Source organism: Ursus americanus, chromosome 15 (assembly GCF_024610735.1).
Source record: "Ursus americanus isolate L20-20 chromosome 15, mUrsAme1.1.p, whole genome shotgun sequence".
Taxonomy (NCBI): domain Eukaryota; kingdom Metazoa; phylum Chordata; class Mammalia; order Carnivora; family Ursidae; genus Ursus; species Ursus americanus.
In genome coordinates, this window is record NC_142141.1 from 19001788 (window position 1) to 19022145 (window position 20358).

The window sequence follows — 20358 nt, forward strand, 5'->3', positions numbered from 1 at the left end:
CTTTTTGTACTAAGTCTTCCCCTAATTCCATCCTCCCTTTTCCCAAGAATCCTGTGAACCTGCATTTCTCAGACAAGTGGATCACTTTTACATGTAACAGAAGCCTTTTTTCTATAGGCAAGAATTTATATTCCTAAGCACACACAGAAATGCACGGTGACTCCATGCTACCGTGGAGTTTGCTTTCTTTCCAGCTGTGTCCAACACACAGCACAAATGACCTCTATGTCGGGGTTGGCAAACTTTTCTGGAAAGGTCCAAATAGTATTTTATGCTTTGCAGATGAGGTCTCTGGCACAGTTACCTGACCCTGTTGTTATAGAATGAAATCAGCCACAGACAACATGGAAATGAATAGATGTGTCTGTGTTACAATAAAACTTTATTGACAATGACCGGTGATGAACCAGGTTTCGTGTAGGGACAACGGTTTGCTGACCCCTGCTCTAGAGTTAAACTTTAAGCAATCTTTGGTCTATGGTTGCTGGATATACAGTGAAAATCATCCAAAGGAAACTGACCTAAAGGAAGTTAAAGCCAATTCAAGTTTGTAAGATCTATCCCTTGGGTAACAGAACAATTAGAAAGCCTCATACCAAGCTTCCACCTACAGAGATGCCACCAGAGGGCTTTTGAAAACCTTTGTCTTATGCTAGTAGTTTAAGACTGAATTTTTACGACTTATTGAACAGACAACAAATTGAACTGAGTGCTAAACATATTTGGAGATCACTTTTGAATTTTTAAAGATCTTCTGAAGACTATTAGCATACTAGAACTTCTAGAATATTGATTCATTTGAACTCTTTGTTATGCCACCTGCTGTTTAATATACTGGAGTGTGATTGTCTAGAAGATATATACAAAGATTAGAAAGAATCTCATTTTTTAAAATTAAAGTTTATCGGATTTTAATGTAAAAGATATTTTTTTTCCAGAATTAAAACTTTCTCTCATGACCATGGACAAATATTCTAGTTGGAGGAAGTTGGGAGGGAGAACAAAATGTACATTGAGGGACTTTGAATGCATTTTATTCAATTCTGTAGACTGAACTGAAATACATAATTTAGCCCAAGCCAAGTTTCCTGCCTATTACCTGCCATATTATAGTCATTTAGTATAAATGAAAATCAAAATTTTTTATCATGTCTCTTCCCCATAGGTGCTTGATTTCTATTCTTGGTTTTCTGTTATTATTTTTATCCTGTTCGTGATCTGATTACCTTTAGTATTAACTTCTGCAAGTGCGATCACATCACTCTTTTCTATTGGCATAAAATCCCCAAGGTGCTGATCTCAGACTTGCATATGATGATTAGAACAAAATCAGAGGAAAGAGGTTCAGGGAATCTTTTGTTTTCTTGTCATCTATAGATTTTGTACTTGAGATGGCAAAGTGCAAAGATGGTCTGTCTGCTTGAAAACATTTTGTGTTAAGGTATTCAGCCATGGAGGGCCTCATAGCTACTACTGTTTGTCTCAATGACAAAGGATAGATGTTCCTCGTAGGCAAGGGGGGCCTCTCCTATCTGGCAAAACCCCGTATGTAGTACGCGCAGATGCTGGCAGTATGACCCTCCAGGATATAAATAATACCAATCCAGAGCGACTTGATACCTTCTTAAGGTTTTCCTTTTTAGCCTCTACTGCTACAAACTAGTCTTGCCCTTGAACAACTCAATTCTTCTACGTGGGATACAGCGGAGGGGTGACTGGAGGGAACATGGGGTCTGGAAGCCAGCAGGGCTGCTGGTCAGCCTAGGAAACCTCCCCCTCTCCGGTCCCCACCCGCTCCTACTTGACTAAGCAACACACAGCTTGCTTTTCTAGCCTTTGTATGCAAACCTCAGCCTGAAGCTTGAGTGTCCCCTCAAAAATCTCAAATCTCTTACTCATTTGCTATGACAAATCTTCCCCCACTTGTGAAGTAAGAAAAATTAAAACCTTGTTGAAGAAAACACAAATGCCATTCAGGCCTCCAAATCCGACCTCATTTAGGATTGTGGGGCCGCTGCTTGCCAAATGGCGTCCGGGACTGTCTAAGCCAGTTACGACTCCATTTGGGCTCCTGAGAGCCCGCTTCTGTCAGCCACTTGGTTTGTCGACCAGCTTTTAAGAGGCCCACTCATGACTAAACGATTCCCCTCCAATCACCCAAAATAATAAACTACAGTTGTAACGACAAGATAACTAGGGTGTGCTTCTCCTTGCTGAGTGCATTGACTTAAGGCATAGGCACATTTCCCCCTCTTTGAACAGAGATGGTGTAATCCCCTGTCCCAGCACAAGAGCTGGCCAGGGTGACCCTGGAGCACAATGATGAAGGTGGAAGGATGAGAGGTAGCTGATGGCGGGAACTAGGGAGCTGCTTCCATGTATCAGATAGTAGGGGTGCTGCTGGGCCGCGGGACCACAGCGAGTCTGAGACAGACATGTGACTCAGTTTATATCCCTTTCCAGTGACCATTTCTGGGGGCATGTATTTCAGATCCGTGATTCTTGGGTCACTGTTCTTGGAGAAAACATGATGGTGGCTTTAGGAATAGGACTATCCCAACAAAAATATATGTAAGAAGATTGAAGCCAGAGTTTGTGCATGCCTTTCGAAATAAAAGGCAAGTCTCTAAATTACTTACCAATCTCAGGAAACAAAATTAATTCGGTTTTCTATGCTACTCTTAATTAGGTTTCCAACCCTAAATGGCTTCTCTTCGGGTGGGGGTTCCTCTCTTAAGGATTTTGATTGACCTGATCATTTGGGGCTGGAGTCTGCTGGATAAAGTCAGAAGTGAGGATGAAACAGATTTTGAGCCATTTTTTTCCTTTAAACAGAGATCTCTCACCCACTTATTCTTTGCCCGTCAGGCCACTGAGTAGCTTCTAGCCGACTAAGGAGCGGCTGTTATCCTATTTTGTGCCGATTTACAACTCCTATTTTGACTGTGGGATAATACGTGATTTTGAAGGAAGATAGCAGGAGTTGGGTGAGCAGTTCAAACTTTGCTGAAATTCATCCTCCACATTCATCCAACTACAAAAGCCCCAATGCATCGGCTATGAAGGCAGAACAGCCATTTTGTGTTCCTGCAGCTGACTTCTATGGCACTGCCCCTCATCCCTCACTTGACGAGGGGGAAATCGGCCAGCCTTCCTAATGCTAAGAATGGAAACAAAATGTCTATTTCAATATGAGGGTCTCGGTGCTTTAGCGTGACTTGGAGATTCCCGCCATCACTGCCCTGTAATGACACTAAAGGGGAAGAAACGTGGCTCCTGAAACATGTCGGTGAATATTCGGTAAGTGTCTGATACACTGTGTGATTTTGAAGAGTGTGGGGAATATTGGGCCTGAATCAGTGTCTTGATCTTATCATGTAGGTGGTGGGGTTGACATGGAAATGACGATGGATATCACAGGGTCACCCATGGTTCCTTTTGTACTGAAACCTCATTTTATACAGAGGATATATATATTTATTTATATATATTTATATATATTTATATCCACCCACACGCATCCACGCACACACACACACACACACACACACACACACACACACAAGGTCTTTGATAGGCTTTCTGTGTTCTAGTAAAAATAGCTGGCAGCCAGTGTCTAAAGCCAAAAATGGCCTTTATGCTGCCGACAACGTCCACTATGGATGGTCTCTCAAAGGCAGACACTTGTGTTTATCTGACAAGTGGAACCAGTTCCTGCCTGGGACAGGAATAATCTCCCATTGGCGCAGACGCAGATCTCGAAGACCTTCTGCCTCGTTCCTGTAGGCGTGTAGGATCCGTGAGGCAGTCTAGGTAGTTGGATTTTCGCAGCATCTAACTTAATCTAAAGAGAGCGAATAGGAAGGAAAGAGTAGTTAGAAGCTGCCATTTACTCTCTTGACCTTCAGAGACAGTAGATGAATGTTCAACCTAAATGAGCACCTACTATGTGTTGAGTATTCTAGGCACTGAGAATGCACGGATGAACCTGACAGATAAAGTCTCTACCCTCCTAGAAGCTTATTTTCTACCAAGACCATGTTGCGCTGGTCTATATTTAGCAAAAGTGTGCAGAAGTCAATCACGTAGAAAATGAATTGAGTCCCAGAGTGAAATGCATTTGGAAATGCTGGGTTAACCATTTGTGTTTTTACTCTGGGCCTTCAGACCTCCAACTAGGTCTGTGTGCCTGGGAAGCCTTCAAGAATATGCAGTACTTTCCAGTCTCAAATGACTGTTAAGATTATAATCAACTCCTCCAGAGTCTGGATTCGGAGAGCTATAATCTGCATAGGTAATGTAGTCACTATTTCTAAATGGGTGTGATTTGGAGTTTGTGGCGGTTTGAAGAGACCGTTTTGATAAGTGAATGCTTTATCTGACTAGCTCTTTTAAAACAAATACAGCAAATGCCAAACCAATCAAAAGGTGGATTGGGTGCACCCAAGCAGGTGGAGACGGATAACCTCTAAGCAGAAAGGAAACGCAGAAGAGTTTGGCTTAAAAAAAAAAAAAAAAAAAAAAAGTTTTTCCTCCACTTAAAAACTCTTAAATCGAAAAGTTCACTTCTCAACGTGATGAAGACATTTTTAAACGTTTGCAGTTTAATCCTCCTTTCTTGGGGATTTGGCTTACCTCGTCTACACAAGCGCAAGCAGCTATTCTGGTCAGCAAAGTGGGATTATGTCGGGTAGAAGGAGGAATACGTGCAGTCCTCCATCCTCTCGTTGCCTGCCCCTACCCTATTTTAGTTTTGCTTCGCCCTGACGGGGGATAGCTGCTGGCTCCCACTCTCCATTCTCCAAGTAGCAACTTACAAGGTAAACTTTAAAAAACGACTACGAGTAAATTGCATTCAGCTTGAGCCAGATGCATGTGATAAACAGGCTGGCCGCCTAAATCTTGCTTTTGGGTGACGAGAGAGAGAGTTCAGGAACGGCATTCATTTTCATAGCTGTGGGCATAATTCTGCCCTTGGAGTATATGCTGTTACCTCAGCACCTTACAGATAACGAGTCCTCGCTCGTATCGGTTGTGGGTTCGGCTGGTAACTGTGCTGCTCAGCATATCTGTTGGGAACATAAAACCTTCTGACTGGCTCCTCTTGTTAGGAATATAGGCTCAGCTTCGGTGCTAAGGGAGTGTGGGAAAGTTGTGGGAGAGGCTGGCTCCTTGGCACTGTCTGTCCGGACCTGGGTCCGTCTCACCCCTACCTCTCCATCTTTGGACTCCAGCCTCAGCTCGGTTCTGCAGGTGGCTTCCATATTGCCGGCTTCTGCATTTATTTCGACTCCTTTTGGGGCTTCCATCACCAGAGACCGGGTTGGGGACTCCAACCTGAAATACACACAAGACGAAGATTAAAAAACCCTATTTTGCCTTTTTTTTTTGGTATATTTGAGAGGAAGTTGCTGCTCAGAGCATATACACAAAAAGGCATTTCAGTATTTGATCAGGAATTTTTCTAGCTTTGGTGTACAAACCTGGTCAAGTTTATCAGGGAGGAAGTAACGTATCTGGGCTTTATCCTCATTGTGTATGGAAAAGATTGTAGGTGAGGTGTTCTGGGATCCTGGCTTCATTTTATCTTACACCTACTCAATTGTTGCTTTATTGGTATAATTAACCAAATTCTGACAAAAGTTTTATTTATTTTTAGAGTAAGGCGATCTTGGGTCTCAGCTGTGCTTTCTAAAATCGGTAGCTATTCTTTCTATTCTGTGGGAAGAAGCAGAATCAGGTAAGAGGTTTAAAAAAGGGACCTAGGAGTTAGGCCTGACTCAAGCCCCGGGGTTGCCATTTTGTGACCCTGGCAAGACTTTCTTCCCTTTCTGAAAGTTCTCAAAGCCTCAGTTTTCTCACCTCTAAAGTGCCCCAAGCAGTGCTTGGCACATTGGAAATGCATTATATGTATTAACTATTCCTATTACTGCTGTTACTATTGTTATTATATCAGTAAGTCATAAAGAAATCTCAGGCCTTACTCAACTGGTTGTGAAAAGAAGAGAGGAACAGGTCATTGGTTGCCGGGGGATGGAGAGGGTAAGGGATTTGACGGCAAAGGGGCAGCAAGAGAAGGAAGGCTTTTGGTGACACAACTAGTCTGTAGCTTGACTGCAGTGCTGGTGACACGGTCCTCTGTGTTTGTGAAAACTCACATAACTGTAGCCCCAAAGAGTGGATTTTCTTGTATGTAATTTAAAAAGGAGAGAGGGTGAATCAGCTACACTCCATGTTAATTATGACAGCCTTAGAAAGATCTTTGCCTAACGCATTTAATGTGAAAAATATGAACCATCCCCTGAATAGTCTAGATTTTAATATTATTGTCGAATAGCAGCTGATGAAGGTCCTCTCCTCTGTGCACAAAGAAGGTGCCCTAACTTAGGAAGCACAGACCTCAGCAAGGCTCTCAAACTGCTCTAATTCAGATGGGTTTCCTGTGTTTTATTTCTGTGTCCCCAACTTCCAGACACTTAGAATGTGTTAACAAGGAACAACATCCTTTCTGCCAATTGCTGGTGCCCTGTTCTGCTTCCACCGCTCCCTTCCAACCCTCTTGGGCTTCAGTAAGTAGCAGGAAGAACGAGCTGACCAGTAGGGACACCACCACAGAGTGATCCCAAGCCCCATCCCACAGGTGCCAAGAGACAGGTCTTCCAAGCTTCTCTATCGGTGTTTGCATTTCCCCTGCAGTGACTCCAGCAGAGTCCTAAAGAGGAACGACAGGTCTATAGTCCTGGTGAAAGACTGGCTGGAGCCTCTGTTGAACTCATTCTTTCCTTTCTGACCTCACCCCTTGCGATGGCAAAAATCCCCCTGTCCCTACTGGCTCCTCACAGGACTTCACTAAGTAGGTGCTGGGCTGGGGTGGTTCTGCCTCTAATTATGATTTACTTCATCTGCATGTGGTTTCTCTCACTAAACCATCAGCACGGGGTGGGGGGTGGTGGTGGTCTTGACATCGGAGCACTAGGGAGTGATGTCTGTGCAGTGCAGTCTTGCTTTGGACCTTTATCCAACTCAGGCTCTTTCTGTGCTCTTGATCCTTCCCCTTCTGAAACAGGAGGGTGCTTTTGGGCTATTTTATTTGTTTCTCTCCCATAAAATCCAGCTGGCTTACACAGTTTATCCTGCATTTTCTAACGTCTTCAGTTTTTACTGATGTTGATACCTTGCCCTTTATAGTGTAAGTTTCCCTTCTAGTAATACTTCTGCTCAACTCCAACTTTGGTCACCCTCTTCTCGATGGCACTGCGGTCATCTACCCTCCCCAGGTGACAGTCTTCATGTCATCTTCTCTCTCCCCTTCTTCCCTCTCTTATTTGATCAGGTAACTTACAATTTCTCCCTACTCAGTGTACCGACTCATCGCTAACCTGGGCTATTTGAGTGTCTCACCCGTGTTGGCTCTCATTCTTCCTTTTTGCCAGGGTACTTCGCACACGAGTCTGTTTCCTGAAGTACATTGTGAATATGTCCCTTCTCTTCTCAGTAGGTGACAGACACTTTATATGTATTATCTCATTTAATCCTCACAGAAATCCTATGACTTCGGCACTCCGTAGTTTTGACTGGGCCCACAGGGACACAAAGGGAAGAGACTTGCCCAGGCTTGTACATCTAGTCGAAGGGCTAGAGGCAAGATTCGAACCCAGGTTTAGCCAGTATGTTGTCTACTGTATCTGATCACTTCCATAAAAATCGGACTTCTTTCCCTTCTTTCACAGTTTCACACTGTTCTTTGTAGTTAAAGGCCACCTTTTCGTGGAATTAGCGACTATTTTCAAAACCAGTATCTGTAAATAAGGGTAGGGCCATAACATTGCATATGGCTCAGTGATGCAGACTTCGCAGCAGGCAATATTTCTCAAACCAACTGATCCAAATCGGGATATGGTGAATGCGTTCATATTTGGTATGTAGCACTCAAACGGAATGATTCACACAAAAAGATAGCGGGGGTAAAAAAAGAGCTTGACGTAGAAAAAAAAAAGTACAGAGCTGGAACTTTATCAGATGAAACACTGGCATTTCAGATGGGCAATAAAATTCACTTTACTCTTGTTCACCTCCTGCGGCTCTGAGATCAGCAGGAGGGCTCCAGGGCCAGAGAAGTAGACTCAGAATGACTGCTGTCCTTTCCCCCCCTCAGCCTTGGAAGTACTAGGGAGCTGAGAAAGGGAGCTACTCTGAAACTGTCTCCTATGGTGAAAAGCTACAATAAGGTAGAAATGACAATTTCCTGGAAGCAGAGACAAAAAGGTGATGCATTCTGTTTCCCAGCCTATCTTAATGTCTTTTGCTGTTAGGCAGACTTAATAGTTTGTTAAGATATTCCATGCTGTTGGCGTTCATCTTTCCATTGTGGAGAAAAGCTCCTACAGGAGCCCGGTGGGGCCTGCATAGAGCAGGCGGAGCGCTCCTGTGATGTCATCTTCTGACCCTAGATAACCACTCACAGCACAATGGCTAAAACGGCCTTGAGCAAGAAAAAAAAAAAAAATGGGAGGAGGCTCCCTTCTGATGCGGCAGGTGAGGGTCCTGCTGGCTCTTGGAAAAAAATACTGCTTCTATTAGAAGAAAGTGCAGCCCTCTTACGGCAGGCCTGAAAAAGACTCAGAATGGAACAAGGACCAGGCGGGGAGGTCCAGGGGCTCGGCCAGGTCCTCAACAAGAGTTCTCAAAGGTGAGCATCAGAATCCCCTGGAGGGCTTGTTAAAACACAGACTGCTGGCCTCCACCCCCAGAGTTTGGATACAATAGGTCTAGAGTGGGGTCTAACCACTTGGCTTGTGGCGGGTTGAAGCTGCTGGTTCGGGGACCACACTTGGAGAGCCACTGCTCTAAAGCCAACGTCATAAGCTCAGGTGACCACAAAGACGAGACCGGTGCTGTAAATTAGCGACCCATAAGGCAGCTGTGACGAAAACAACAGTCTCTGGACAACAGTGCATGGCAAGTGATGGAAATGCTTTCTACAGGGGGCAGCTTGTATTCTCCTGAGCAACTTTTCCTCTTCCCATCATTTCCTTTTCTCAAGAGTAACTACTATTATGAATTTTGTGTTGACTGTTTTCTTGCTTTTCTTTATAATATCACTACAGGTTTGCCTCCTTAGACAATACGTTGTCTACCATTGCGTGTTTTTGAACTTGACGTATAGAACAAGTCCACTTACGTGTTCTCCAGTGACTTCCCCCCTCAACATTACATTCCCGAGAGGCCTCCGTGCTGTCGCACACGGCTGTAGTTTAGTCAGTCTCCTTGGCATTCTCTGTTGTGATTTGTCCATCCCTCTGTTGCGCACGTGGGTTGCTTCCAGGGTTTTGTTTCTATGAACAGTGCATCGATGCACGTTCTGTATGTGGTTCCTGGTGCATGTGTGTAATTTTCCTTAGGACGGGTATGTGACGAGTGGGCCTGCTGGCTCCTCGGTGCGTGTAACTGCAGCTTGATTAGATGAGTTGTGCGCGGTAGTGTACTGGATACAGTCCCCACCAGCAGTACATAGAGCTCTGGTTCTTCCACTCTCTTGCTAGCATTGGACAATGTTTTCGTATGAAATGAGTGTGAAATGGGATGCTATTGTCTTTTAAATTTGCATTTCCCAGATTAGTAATGGAGTTAAGCATCTTTTCATTTGTAAACCATTTGGGATGCTCCTTCAGTGAGATCTCTTTTGTCCATTTTAATTGTTTTTATTGTTATTTTGTGTGACTTTTAACAGTTCTTTATATTCTGAAAAATAATTATTTAGCAGTTTTATGTGCTTACAATTTCTTTTTCAAGTCTGTGGTTGTGTCTTTTCACTTTGCAAGAATGAAGTTTTACATTTTAATGGTGACACATTTATGATCCTTTATCTAGGGCTCGTGTTTTCTGTGTCTTATCCGAGCAATCCTTCCCTACATTGAGGTCATAAAGATCTAATACACTGTTTTCATGACTCTCAAGTTTTGCTTTTTCATTAAGTCTCTAATTCATCAGGTATTACTTTTTGTGTATGGTCTGAGGTTGAGGTTGAAACAGACGCAGATCCATGATCTCACCATACACTGAAAAGTCCGTATCTGGCTCTGTCACATGCCATCGCCATATACCTATGGATCTCTTTGGCGCTTTCTAGTCTGTTTCACTATTCTATTTGTTTATCTCTGTGACAATAAGTAGTTATTTTAGCATCTTTACTACAGTTTTAAAAGACTTTAAAAGTCTTTTATTTCATAAGACAGTCCTCTTACCTTGGTCTTCATGAATGTCTTAGCTTTTTCTCCACATCCTTGCCAACAGTTATTTCTTGTCTTTTTGATTCTAGCCATTTTGGTAGGTGTAAGGGGATAGCTCATTGTGGTTTTGATTTGCATTTCCCTGATGATGAGTGATGCTGAGTATTTCTCCCATGATTATTGACCATCTGTATGTCTTCTTTGGAATAATGTTTATTCAGGTCCTCTGCTCATTTTTTTATACTGGATTATTTTGGCTTTTTTTTTTTTTTTGGTATTGAGTTGTGTAAGTTATATTTTTAGATATTAACCTCTTACTGGATATATCATTTGCAAATATATTCTCCCACTCAGTAAGTTGCCCTTTCATTTTGTTGATGGTTTCCTTTCCTGTACAAAAGATTTTTAGTTTGACATAGTCCTAATAGTTTATTTTTTGTTTTTGTTTCTTTGGGTGTTGAAGAGACATAGCTAGAAAAATGTTAGTAAAGCTGATTACAAGAAAATTACTGCTTATGTTTTCTTCTAGGATTTTTACGCTTTCATGTCTCACATTTAGCTTTTAAATCTATTTTGAGTTTATTTTTGTGTAGGGTGAAAGAAAGTGATTTAGTTCATTATTGTGCATGAAACTTTCCATTTCTCCAGTACCATTTATTACAGAGACTGCCTTTTCCCATTGTATATTACTGCCTTGTCATAGATTACTTGACCATGTAAATATGGGTTTATTTCTGGGCTCTCTATTCTGTTCCATTGATCTATGTATCTATTCTTGTGCCAGTACCACACTGTTTTGAATACTACATCTGTGTTGTATATCTGGAAATTTGGAATTACGATACTTACAGCTTTGTTGTTCTTAAGATTGGTTTGAATATTTAGGGTCTGTTGTGATTCCATACACATTTTAGAATTATTTCTTTTAGTTCCACAGAAGATGCTGTTGGTATTTTCATAAGGTTGCGCCAATCTGTAGATTGCTTGGGGCAGTATGGACATTTAACAATATGAATTCTTCCAATCCATGAGCATAGTATGTCTTTCTCTTTGTGTCATGTTCAATTTCTTTTATCAGTGTTTTATAGTTTTCAGAGTATAGTTTTTACCTCCTTGGTTTAGTTGATTCTTAGACTTTTTTTTTTTTTTTTGACACAATGGTAAATGGAATCGTTTCCTTAATTTCTCTTCTACTTTTAGGGTGTAGAAATGCACTAGATTTCTGTATATTAATTTTGTATTCTGAAACTTTACTGAATTTGTTTTGTGCTTCTATTTTTTTTTTTTTTTGGTAGAGTCTTTAGGATTTTCTATGTGCAGTTTCATGTCATTTGCAAATAATACATTTTTTTCTTTCTTTTCTTCCTTTTTTTTTTTTTTTTACAATATGGATGCGTTTTAGTTCTTTTTATCTGACCACTATGGCTAGCACTTGTACTACTATGTTCAATAAAAGTGGTGAGAGTGGGCATCCTTGTTTTATTCCCAATCTTGCGGAAAAGCTCTCACTTTTTCACCATTGAGGGTAGTATTAGCTGTGGGTTTTTAATATGTGGCTTTCATTATGCTGAGATATGTTCCCTCTAAAACCACTTCATTGAGAGTTTTTATCACGAACATTCAATTTTGTCAAATGTTTTTCTCCACCTATTGGGATAAGATGGTTTTTATTCTTTGTTTTATTTATGTGGTGTATCACATGGACTGATTTATGAATACTGAACTATCCTTGCATCCTCAGAAATAAATCTCACTTGATCATGATGAATTATCCTTTTAATGTACTATGGAATGTGGTTTGCTAATATTTTGTTCAGGATTTTTGCATCTGTGTTCATCAGGGATATTAGCCTATAGTTTTGTTTGTTTGCAGTGTCTTTGTCTGGTTTTGGTATTCAGGGTAATGTCGGCCTTGTAAAGTATATTTGGAAGCCTTTCTTCCTCTTCTGTTTTGAAATAGTTTGAGGAGAATGGGTATTAACTTTTCTTTAAATGTTTTATAGAATTCACCTTGATTTCTGGACTTTTGTTTTTTGGAAATTTTTTGATTACTGATACAATTTCGTTTTGTTCAGATTTTCTATTTCTTCCTGATTCAGTTTTGGAAGATTGTATTTTTCTAGAAATTTATTCATTTTTCCAGGTTGTCCAATTTATTGGCACATAACTTTTCATAGTAGTCTTATAATCCTACATATTTCTGTGGTGTTGGCTGTTACTTCTGTTTCATTTCTGATTTCATTTGTGCCCTCTTTTTTTCTTGATGAGTTTGGCTAAAGGTTTATCAGTTTTGTTTATCTTTTCAGTCTCTATTTCATTTATTCCTGCTCTCATCTTTATTATTTCCTTCCCTCTACTAACCTTGAGCTTTGTTCTTTTTTCTAAATCCTTTAGGTGTAGGGTTATATTGTTTGAGACTTTTCTTATTTCTTGAGGTAGGCTTGTAATACTATAAATTTCCCACTTAGAAATTCTTTTGCTGTGTCCCAAAGATTTTTGGAGCATTGTGTTTTCATTTTCATTTGTATTTTTTATTTCCTCTTTGATTTCTTCATTGACCCACGGATGTTTGGTAGCATGTTGTTTAGCCTCCACGTGTTTGTTTTTTCAAGTTTCTTGTTGTGATTGATTTCTAGTTTTATACTAGAAATTGTGGCCAAAAAAGATGAATGCTATGATTTCAGTGTTCTTAAATTTGTTCTTAAATGGAGACTTGTTTTGTGGCCTAACATGTGATCTATCCTGGAGAACACTCCATGTGCACTTGAAAAGAATGTGTATTCTGTCGTTTTTGGCTGGGATGTTTTGTATATATCTATCTGTTGAGTCCATCTGGTCTAATGTGTCATTAAAAGACACTGTTTCTTTCTAGATTTTCTGCCTGGATGATTTATCCACTGATATAAGTGGGGGTGTTAAAGTCCCCTGCTATTATTGTATTACTGTCAATTTCTTCCTTTATGTCTACTGATATTTGCTTGTATATTTAAGGTGCTCCTAGGTTGGATGCGTAGGTATTTGTAATTGTTATACTCTCTTGTTGGATTGACCCCTTTATAATTATGTAATGCCCTTCTTTGTTTTTTGTTGCAGTCTTTGTTTTAAAGTATATTTTGTCTGATATAAATATTGCTACCTTGTTTTTTTTTTTTTTTTGCCTCAATTTGCATGGAATATATTTTTCCATTCTTTCATTTAAAGTCTGCATGTGTCTTTAGGTCTGAAGTGAGTCTCTTGTGGGCAGAATATAGATGGGTCTTATTTTTTTATTCATTCTACAACTCTGTCTTTTGATTGTAGCATTTAGACCATTTAAAGTACTAATAGATATGTAATTATTGCCACTTCGTTAATTGTTCTCTGGTTGTTTTGTAGTTCTTCTCTACATGACATTTTGATGAACATACCTTGTGAAATGAATCTCCCAGTTAAGGGAATTAACATACCCATCACCTCACATATTTTCCTTTTCCCCCACTGTTCTAAGAGCATTTAAGATGTACTCTCATGGGAAATTTCAAGCATACAATACATTACACAATACATATTATGTAGTTACTGTGCTGTACATTAGATCTCTAAAATTTACTCATCTTACTGAAATTACAGCTTACAGCTGGAAGTCTATATCCTTTATTCAGTCTCCTGTTAGTAAATATTTGGTTGTTTTCAGCTCGGGACTCTTTTGTACAAACTACCATGAACATTACTATACAGATCTCTTTGAGAATAAAGATTTCCTTTCTCTTAAGTAGCTATAAGTGGAATAACTAGATTATAGGATAGATGTGTGTTTAATAAGTTTGATAAGGCAGCATCTAAGATGGCCCCTCATGATCCTTGCCTCTTGATACTTATGCCCTTCTGTGATTTTCTCCTTAGAATGAGCTGGTTGTAGTGACTTGCTTCTATGCAAGTAGACTATGACAAGTGATGACATATCACTTATGAGATTAGGTTATAAAGAGGCTACAGCTTCCATCTTGGGTTTGTGCTCTCTTCCCCCCACTCTGAGGGATGCCAACCACCATCTTGGAGCTGTCCTAGGGAGATACCTAAGAAATTGAGGAAGCCCATTAGCCTATGAGGAATTAAGACCCTCAATCCAACAGTCTATGGGAAAATGAATCTTGCCAATAACCACAGGAGTGTGTTTGGAAATGGATCCTCCCCCAGTCAAGCATTTGAAGAGATACAGCTCTGATCAACAGCTTAACTGCAGCCTCACAATGAATCTTGAGTCAGAGGCATCATCCCTAAGTTGCAATCAGATTTCTGACCCACAGAAACTGTGAACTAGTAACTGTCTACTGCTTTAAGCTTTTAAGTTTTAGGGTAATGTGCTACATAGCAGTAGAAAAATACAATAAGAAATTGCCAAACTGTTTTCTAAGACACTTGCACAATTTTACATTCCTACCACCAATACTGATGTAAGTAAAGCTATTCTGGTGGCTTAAAAATGGTACTTTACTATGCTTTCCTCTTTTCTGATGACCAATTATGTTGAGCAGATTCCATGTGCTTATTGGCTATTCAAAGATGTTCTTTTGAGAGGGAGCTGTTAGAATTTATGCCCAACTTTTTTTCAGTTAGGTTATTTGTATTTTTATTATTGATTTGCTATGTATTTTGTGTAAAAATTCTTTTTCAGATAAACAATATATAGTATACATCACGTTTTTTCTCCCACTCCATGACTGGGCCTTCTCTTCCTTTCCCTTCCTTCCTCTCTTTCTTCTCGCTCTCTTAACAATGACTCTTGATGAATTTATGTTTAGTACTTTTTGTGGCATCTCTAATAAACCAACACTTACCCCAGGGTCATAAAGGTAGCCTCTTATGTTTTCTTCCGGAAGCTTTATAGTTTTAGCTTTTATATTAGATTTATGTTACATCTTGAATTAGTTTTTAAGAATAGTATTGAGGTTCTCTCCTTCATATAGATTTATCCAGTTGCTGCAGCACCATTTATTGAAAAGATAACCCTTTTGCCATTGAATAGCACTGCTGCTGTGGTTGAAAGTCCATTAATCATCTATTTATAGATCTATTTCTAAAGTCTATACTGTTCTATTTATCTAGCCTCATGCTAAAACTGAATGGTCTTGATTACCATAACTTTATAATAAGTCTTAAAATCAGGCAGTGCCAGTCCTTTAACTTTTGTAAAAGGACAACAGATTCTTCTGTCTGTTCTATATCCTTTCCCATTCCATAGGAATCTTTAAAGCCTGTTGGGATTTTGATTGGGATCATGAACCCATAAGTCAATTTTGGGGAGAGTTGATATCTTAATAATATTGAGTCTTTAATGGATTTTCTTTTTAAATCTAACAGCCCAAATTCACTGTTCTTGATTTATGTGCTATCGTTACATATTTTGGTTTGTATTCTTTAATCAAGATTACTGTTGATACAATGTTTATTTACATGTCCATGTATTTTGTACGTTCTTCATTTATTCCGTCATCTTAAAATCTCCTCTGTTTTTTGTTTTGTTTTAGGCATAAAAATATTATATAATTAAAACATCACAATGTATGAACTTAACTGATAATTGTTAAATCTGAACTAAAAGTAAATGGGGATTCATTTACTAATCTCCCAACTTTTCTGCATGATTGAAGTTTTTTTAATTTAAATTCAATTAATTAACATATAGTGTATTATTAGTTTCAGAGGAAGAGTTCAGTGATTCATCAGTCTTCTATAATACCCAGTGCTCATTATATCACGGGCCCTCCTTAATGTCCATCACCCAGTTACTCCATTCCCCCACACCCCACCCATCCAGCAACCCTGTTTCTTATGATTAAGAGTCTCTTATGGTTTGTCTCCCTCTCTGATTTCATCTTATTTATTTTCCCCTCCCTTTCCCTATGATTCTCTGTTTCTTAAATTCCACATATGAGTGAGATCATATGATAATTGTCTTTGTTTTTAACATCAAAAAAATCCTTGGTATTTTCTTTCAGGGAGGGTCTACTAGAGAAAATGCTTAATTTTGTTTTGCTGGAATAAATGTTTAAATTTTGTGCCCTCCCTTATGGGAGGGATTTTGGCTGGATGCACTACTATGCGGACAGTTATTTTCTCTGAGAAATTGAAGATATTATTCCTTTGTATTCTTGTTCTCACAGTTGTGGTTAAGAAGTCAGCTGTCAGTCTAATTTTAGTTCTAGAACTTCTATTTGATTCTTTTTCTCCTGCCCCCCCCCTTTTTTTTAAGATTTTATTTGAGAGAGAGGAAGTGACAGACAGAAAACGATCGGGGGAGGGCAGAGGGAGAAGCAGACTCCTCGCTGAGCAGGTAGCCCAATGTGGGGCTCAATCCCAGGACCCTGGGGTCATGACCTGAGCCAAAGGCAGACGCTTAACCAACTGAGCTACCCGGGGACCCATCTCCTGCTGCTTTTTATCTCTGGTACTCCAGTGTGTATTCTGAGGTGTCTAGATGTAGATTTCATTTTACTCGATTTTTTTTTTTTTGACTCTCTCAATTTGTTGTTTTGTGTCTTTTATCACTTTTGGGCAGTATTCAGGTTATATTGTTTGAATATTGTTTTTGGTCCATTCTCTCGCTCTTCTCATTCTGAAACTCGGATTAGACCCTCTCACTCCAACATTCCTGTAATATTATGTCTCCTTATCTTTGGATAATTTTCAGATTATTTTCATGTTCATTTATTTTCATCTATTTCTCTTAATATCTATTGGAGTTTTACTTTTTGAGATTATATATTTTCATTTCTGAAAATTGGTTCCTTTTCTAATTTGTGTGTCATTCTTACATCCCTTTAACTCTTTTAATTCATTCTTTTGTTTCTTCACTCACAATATACATACTTCTTTTATATTCTTTCTCTGATAATTCTTGTATTGGAAGCTTCCATGGGTCTACATTGGCTGCCTTATTTTCCTGCTTGCTTTCTTGCTCATGGAGCCTTATCTGACTGTTTCATATTTCTCAACTGTGGGTTCATATTTTTCTTTATCTGCAGAAATTACTTGAGACCTGTATTTAGGGTGCTTTTCTCTAGAGAGGATTTCATTTCTTTCCATCAATCACCGGTGCCACCATCAGCTTGGGCCCACCATAAACTAATTTCTTTGCTTGAGGTTTTATAACCACCCAGGTAATATACATTCAGGTTATAAATCAGAGTGAGGGCCAGTTTGGAGTTACCAGACTTTGGAGAAATGTTTTCTTTCCCTTCTTTTCAGTGCTGAGATTCAAAATACATAGCTTCCCTTGCAATCTTCTGGGTGGAAGGGTTGGGGTGGAGAAGGCTACCTAGGTTGAATTCTATTTTGTCCTTATGATGCGGGTTTGGTACACTGGGGTCCAAGTTTCACTGTGGGATCGCTAATGAGACTGCTCACTTCAGGTGGGCCCTGGGATTTGTTTTGCTCGCATTAAAAATGTAGCTGAATTTCATCTAGTTTGGCAAAATTGGTAAAGTTATAGCTGGGCTCGATGCTCAGATTACTTCTCTAGGCTTCCATGCTATTTTAGTTCTTGGACTCTGAAAAATCCCAATTTCCAGCTCAAAACTTTATGGATATTTTAAAGATATTTTTATGTTTTCATTTTAGTTGTTTTCAGTGGGTTGGCTGGTCAGGGTACTTAGGCTACCATTCTATTGCACTAGAGGTCCACGTTTCTGATTTCTCAAGACGGAAATTGAAATTGTAGAGCAAAATCACCTCAACTTTAAAACTTGGTAGCTTATTACTATGTTACACCATGAATGTGCCAACTTTTTAGGAGCCCGATCTGGTCTAAACGTTGCCAGTTTGCTAGAAAACGGTCTAGAAGTTTATTGATCAAAGTTCAATCAGAGAAAGAGAACCTCTGTGAATAATATATATAGCTACATTACAGGAATTTAATGTGACTTTGTGTCTGATCCTGGGTCTGAAGTCAGTAGGACAGGCCGTCAGGAAGGGAAGATGGATGTGAAGTGGGGGAGAGGATGAGGTGGAGCCCACCAGGACGAAGTGGTAAGAGACTGTCATGGGTCTCTTCAAAGGCTCTGACTCAGTGGAGGGAAAGCTGCTGCCCTTCTTTATGAAGCAAAGCATGGAGCTGGCACACGAGTTGGAGGGGTTAGAGACTTGGGGCTGCCCCCACGCTAAGAACGTGAGCTGGCAGGTGATCTCCAACAGTGCCTGGTGCCCTGCACTGACTTTCCAGGATAAAAGGAATATACCTGTTATTTACCTCCCACTCTCCAAGCCTGGCGCAGCCATGCTAACTCAGTGAAGGGAATTCCGGGAAACGTAGTTCTAACTTAGCTGAACTGGATCAATATAAATCCACCCCACATCGCCCCCTTTTAAATGGCGGCTTTGACTCGAACACACTGTACTCAGTGGAATCAACTTTCAGGACAAAAACTGGTGGAAATAAAACAAGCACCTGCAGAAAGTGAGAAACATGGGCTTTTCTAATTATACAGAATCTACTATTAAGTTGAGTGAGTTACTTTGAATTCGAGCCCCGCACATCTGCAGCTGGTATTTAAATTTTACCAATGAAGCTCCTGAATTTTTAGAGATAGCTCTGTCTTTACATCCTGAGTTGAAAAATCTAAGCAGAATATTCTCAGGTTCTGCTCTGCAGATTTAAGAAATGGATTGGGTATTCTCATTTGAAGGCCATTTCTCTCAGAAAAGCAGTGATATTCTGTCCTCTAGAGCAAAACTATTTTGAAGGACCTGAGAGTTAAGATGGCGGAGGAGTAGGAGACACCGTTTTCAGCCGGTCCTCCGAGTCGAGCTGGATAGGTACCAGACCAGCCTAAACAACCACGGAACCAGCCTGAGACGCAGGAAGACGCATCTGGATCTCTACAAATGAACATCTCCAGCGCTGAGTATTGAGGTACGAAGCGGGGAGCCATGAAACTGTGCACAGATATCGGAAGATAAACGGAAGGGGGAGGGAGCCGCCGTGTTTGGGCGCCGGGAAGCGGTAGCCACTTGCACGGGGGAGCGGGCGGGCTCGTGGTCGGCACCCGCAAAACAGCAGACTGAGACCGTGAGCCGGGTGCGCGCGCCACCAGGCATCTCGCGGAACACCGGAATCCCAGTGCGCTCACCGGATCCAGACTGAGACCGGGAGATCCGGGAGCGGGCGCGGGGCGGCTGGCGGCTGGCGGCATTAGAAACACAAAGGACAGAGACGCGCCGGCCCTGGAAGTGAGGGCTGGGACGCCGGGTGTGGGGCGCACATCCCGGGACGCTGCAGGGTTGAGCAGCACCAACAGAGACAGAGTTAAAGTGGCCAGAACATTAGTAGAGAACGGGCCACAATCCCTCTGTTCCGTGACAGAGGCTGAAATTTGGCCGCTGCTGCTCTGACTCTCAGAAGAGGCACAGCAAACCGCCAGGGAAAGCCGCCAGAGAACAAAAGCCTGGAAATACCGGCTCAGAGAGTGCCCATCCCCATCCCCCCTCGCAGGGGACGCGGAGACTCTACCCAAACAGGGTTGCCTGAGTATCGGCGCGGCAGGCCCCTCCCCCAGAACGCAGAAGGCAGGCTGAAAAATCAAGAAGCCCACAACCCGAGGCGCCGGGGTGGCGCAGTCATTGAGCGCCTGCCTTCGGCTTAGGGCGTGATCCCGGCGTTCCGGAAAGGAGTCCCTCATCGGGCTCCTCCGCTGGGAGCCTGCTTCTTCCTCTCCCACTCCCCTGCTTCTGTTCCCTCTCTCGCTGGTTGGCTGCCACATATATAAATAAATAAAATCTTTAAAGAGGAAGCCCACATCCCTAAGATCCCTATAAAACAAGGGGCACGGCCTGGGACCCAGTCAATAATTTGGGCTCTGGAAACCCCGCAACCTCTCTTCATCAGAATGACAAGAAGGAGAAGCCCCCCCCCAGCAAAGAAAAGACAGTGAGACTGTGGCCTCTGCCACAGAAATAATGGATATGGATGTAACCAAATTATCAGAAATGGAATTCAGAGTAACGATGGTCAAAATGATGAGTAGAATTGAAAAAAGTATAAACGAAAAGGTTACTGAGAATATAGAATCCCTAAGGACAGAAATGAGAGCGAATCTGACAGAAATTAAAAATTCTATGGGCCAAATGCAGGCAAAACTAGAGGCTCTGACAG

At 41.0% G+C, this 20358-nt stretch overlaps 1 protein-coding gene across 3 annotated transcripts in view; it reads right to left on the minus strand.

The window, feature by feature from the left end:
- Positions 1 to 351: 351 nt before the first annotated feature.
- The window catches only part of SGCD (sarcoglycan delta), a 904357-nt gene continuing 884350 nt past the window's right edge, over positions 352 to 20358 (minus strand). For all 3 annotated transcript variants that reach the window (XM_045791978.2, XM_045791977.2, XM_045791976.2), the window contains 2 exons: positions 5214 to 5337; positions 352 to 3844 (listed from right to left, as the gene is read on the minus strand). In XM_045791978.2, the coding sequence (XP_045647934.1) occupies positions 3671 to 3844; positions 5214 to 5337 (298 nt within the window). In that variant the 3' untranslated portion in view covers positions 352 to 3670. The remainder of the gene's footprint in view (positions 3845 to 5213; positions 5338 to 20358) is intronic.